Genomic DNA, 3,794 nt, shown 5'->3' on the forward strand with positions numbered 1-3,794 from the left:
CGGGAAATGCTCACTCCTACGTGCCCATCCCTATTTTTATGTCAGATATCGGAGATTAAGAAAATGCGAAGGCTCATTTTATCCCTCTACCAAGACCAAATCGAACCAAATATATAAGGGTTTATAAACTTCTTTACCCCAAGGTTCTAGAGTTCAAATTCAACCAAAAGCTTGTTTTATTTCCCTATCAAGACCAAATCAAACCATCCATATTCAAGCTTGGTCGTGTCTAGGTGATTCAGGGTAAAGATGAAACAAATAGCGGATTTGTCGTTTGTGTAATAATCAAAAATTGAAACCGTGTCCAGGTGATTCCGGGTACAAGATATAATATTACAGGTCCATGTAATCCAAAACTGAAACCCAAACTCTTGAATGAGATGGAACATAATCTTATTATGTAAGATTTCTAATATAAATTACAATAATAGATTCTGATATAAATATGACATCTGATCATAACTAAGATTACTCTTATTACAAAAGAAACCTGCAATACCAATGACTTGTCCTATGGTTATCCCTCCTATGAAAACAAAATTCCCAACCCATATCAGCAAATATAGTCCTAAAATCTCATATTTCTCTTCTTCCTCTAACATTCACTTTCTGTTTCATGTACATAATCCATAATTTCCATTCCATCAACCTGAACAACACATTAGTTTCACGGTGTACAGACACCTAGCAATGTTTGAACTCCGCACTTCTCAAAATTAAAATGCAAGTGTTATTGACAGGCCATTTATCTTTTATCTAAATCTGATTTTTTATCCTTCGAGACCTCTTCCCCAACACACCCCACTCAACTAAATTGAGCTTATAACATTCTACTTCGACTAAATTGAGCTTATAACATTCCCTAAATTAGTTATAGTCCCTAAATTAGTTACTAAAACTAATCAAGTAGTCTTTTTTCGATAAAATTTCACTTTAGACAGAGTAAGAAGAACCAATTGACGAAACATATGCTACATTCCCGAATAAACATTTGGCAAATAAAATTCAAGTAGAAGGCGTCGGAAGATGTTTCAAATACTACTTGAAAAGCCGGCTAAACTTTTGTTCTCTTTCGCCAAAAAAAAAAGTGTATGGTACAATAGAGTTCTGATCATCTACAAACCTGGCCATCTCATTCTACCACTAAAATGGTTTGAAGTGGGTTCTTGTTGCCAGAAAATTTGTCCATCATCTACGTTGCTCCGCTTCCTATTAGCCACCTCTGCATTCTGAATTTGACCCTCAAAAATCCTACTACTGGAAGAAAACTCCAAGGAATCATTAGCCCTCTCTGTAGGAAAGAAAGTATACTCCTTGCTTTGTGTGGAATTCAGATCAAAGAGTTGTCCCCCATCATGAGAACGGTGTAGACCCACAATGTCAATATCAGAAGCTAAACCTTTACCCCTATTCAAGCATGGGTCTGAAAAGAGGCCCAGCCTCAAGGATAAGTCACATTCTGTCTGCTCAAATACTTCCTGCTGCTTGTTGCTGGTGTCAACATGAGTGCCTCGACTGAAAGTATTGTCATCCTCTTTACATGGAAATAAATTTTGAAAGCGACCCCTTTTAACAGGCTCAACTAATGGATACACCGGGGTGCCAACGATAACAGTACTAGAATTTTTCAACCCTGACCAGGAGACTCCGGGTTGAAAATGGGAACCAGAATGCACGGGGTAAACACGACCAACATTTGCTGAGTTGTTAGCTTCCACAGAGATAAATTGTTTCTTCCGTGGTGAAGGAAACGTCTCATATGCAGAAGGAAACTTGTTAGGAGTGGGCTCAATCCTATTATTTTGTATTGCACGCCTGTTAGAATCTGAAAGTGAATTGCTCAAATTCACAGCCCCGGGCCTCTCCTCAATTGACTGATTAACACACTGAAGTGGACGTGATGCCGGGATCTGATTAACAGAGTGGAGTGGATGTGATGTCGGAATTCTCCCTTGAGTTGGGCTATCTAGGACCTTAGGGGGCAGAGAAGCAGAATCCTGAGTTCTAGGGCTTAGATAAGTTCTGGGATTGTTGTGCCTTTGGCTCCTGGAAGCTCTTACAGGAACACAACCAAGATTGAGAGCAGCTGAACATTACACGAAAGAGGGAAAAACAAGCACATAGGTTACAAACTAGCCCTTTAAAACTTTCAAGAACTTAAACGAAAGAGATTTTCTAGCACAAGAAAATAAAATCCAAATGGGAACAGTCCAAAATTGCTTCTTTTAAACTTGCAATCAACAAAATGTAAGCCAAACAATAATGTACAACAAGTACCTTCAACACAAGGAGGCAACAAGTCTCCGGTCTCAGCACTCTCATCTCTCCGAATAATAATGTTAATGGCCTCATTAACCCGGTCCCAAATTGTTTCAAGATCCATATACTCAACCTAACCAACCAAAATCCATCAAAAACACAACCACAAACCAACACAAAATGCCACAAAAACCACACAAATTACCTCAGAATTAGCCTTAGAGTACATAATTTCCTCAGCTTTAAACACCACAATAGGCAACTTCTCTTGCCACTCTCTATTCCCTTTAGTCCCACTACTGTGCTTCCCATTGACAACCCTAATCAAACACATGGCGTGCATCAACAAAACCACTTAAAATTCCAAGAAAATCAAGAAAACACAGTCAAAACTTAAAGAAAATCAAGAAAACACACTAAAAACAAACCTGAAAATCTGCTGAATAATAGACCCTCTAATGGGTTGGTGTCTATCACTATGCCAAGCTCTTCTAACACACTCATAGGGCCTTGGACCTGGTCTAGGCATCTTTTTACATCAACAAATTTAGCTACAAATTAAAGGGGTTTAAGAAAGAAACTCAGTCAACAAAACCCACATCAAGAATGAGAAAAATTTCAAGAATTTGAAGAAAAAAAATGGGTAATTTTAACTAGAGACCACCAGTTTGAAAGTGGTTAGTTGCAATTGTACTTGTTTTGCTTTTTGAGGGAGAGGAGAGAGAGAGAGGAGGGGATGCTTTTCTAGTTTTGACTGGGAAGACATTTATATATGTATGTAACACTGTTAGGGCTCTAAATGAGTGAAAGCTTGCTCAATTATTATGCTATATATATTTATTTTGTTGGTTTGGACTTTGAAAAAGAAAAATGTTTTTTTCGAGTCAACTGAGTTTTCTTAAATGTAAATTCAAATCTGAGTTTGAATTTGAAAATAAATTGGTCAAAAATTGAGCTTTTTAGATTTCAGTGTTACTTTTGAAATCATTATTAAAAAAATTAGAATGTTTTTTAAAATATGCGATCAAAATCTAAAAATTAAAAATTAGGTCACGCACGGATTTTATAAAAGATAAACAATAACAGAAAACTAAATTGATACAAATATCATCATTTAAAATTTTATATAAAAAAATTATTCCAATATCGAATTTACAATAATAAATGCATACTCCCTCCGTCCCGGCCATTTGTATACAAATGGTTTGGGCACGGAGGACAAGAAACATAATAAAATAATATTATTTTTGTTAAGATGGTGGATAAGAGAGAAAGAAAAAGTGTAATTTAGTGAAAAAAAAATATAAAGTTGGTTAAAGTGGTGGGACCATCCAATATTTAATGAATAAAGTGAATGTAGCGGGAGAAAGTAGTGGGTGGTGTAGTTGATTTTTATATCATAAATTTTTTACTATTTTTGGTAAGTTTAAAATGTATTGAATTGAATGGGACATCCAAAAAAGTAAAGTGTATAGAAATGAATGAGAAGAGGAAGTACAATCTAACTCCCGCATTGTTGCAGGTAATATCACAAA

General features: G+C 36.1%; 1 protein-coding gene across 1 annotated transcript; it reads right to left on the minus strand.

Moving 5' to 3' along the window:
- Nucleotides 1-984: 984 nt before the first annotated feature.
- LOC141708912 (uncharacterized) lies at nucleotides 985-3,021 on the minus strand. Its single transcript, XM_074512746.1, has 4 exons — nucleotides 2,688-3,021; nucleotides 2,465-2,579; nucleotides 2,278-2,392; nucleotides 985-2,086 (listed from the first exon to the last, which is right to left on the minus strand). Exons 1-4 carry the CDS (start codon nucleotides 2,786-2,788, stop codon nucleotides 1,116-1,118), a joined length of 1,302 nt encoding a protein of 433 aa, XP_074368847.1. The 5' UTR covers nucleotides 2,789-3,021; the 3' UTR covers nucleotides 985-1,115.
- Between the last annotated feature and the right edge of the window lie 773 nt (nucleotides 3,022-3,794).

The sequence above is a fragment of the Apium graveolens genome, chromosome 2 (genome assembly GCF_009905375.1).
Source record: "Apium graveolens cultivar Ventura chromosome 2, ASM990537v1, whole genome shotgun sequence".
Taxonomy (NCBI): Eukaryota; Viridiplantae; Streptophyta; class Magnoliopsida; order Apiales; family Apiaceae; genus Apium; species Apium graveolens.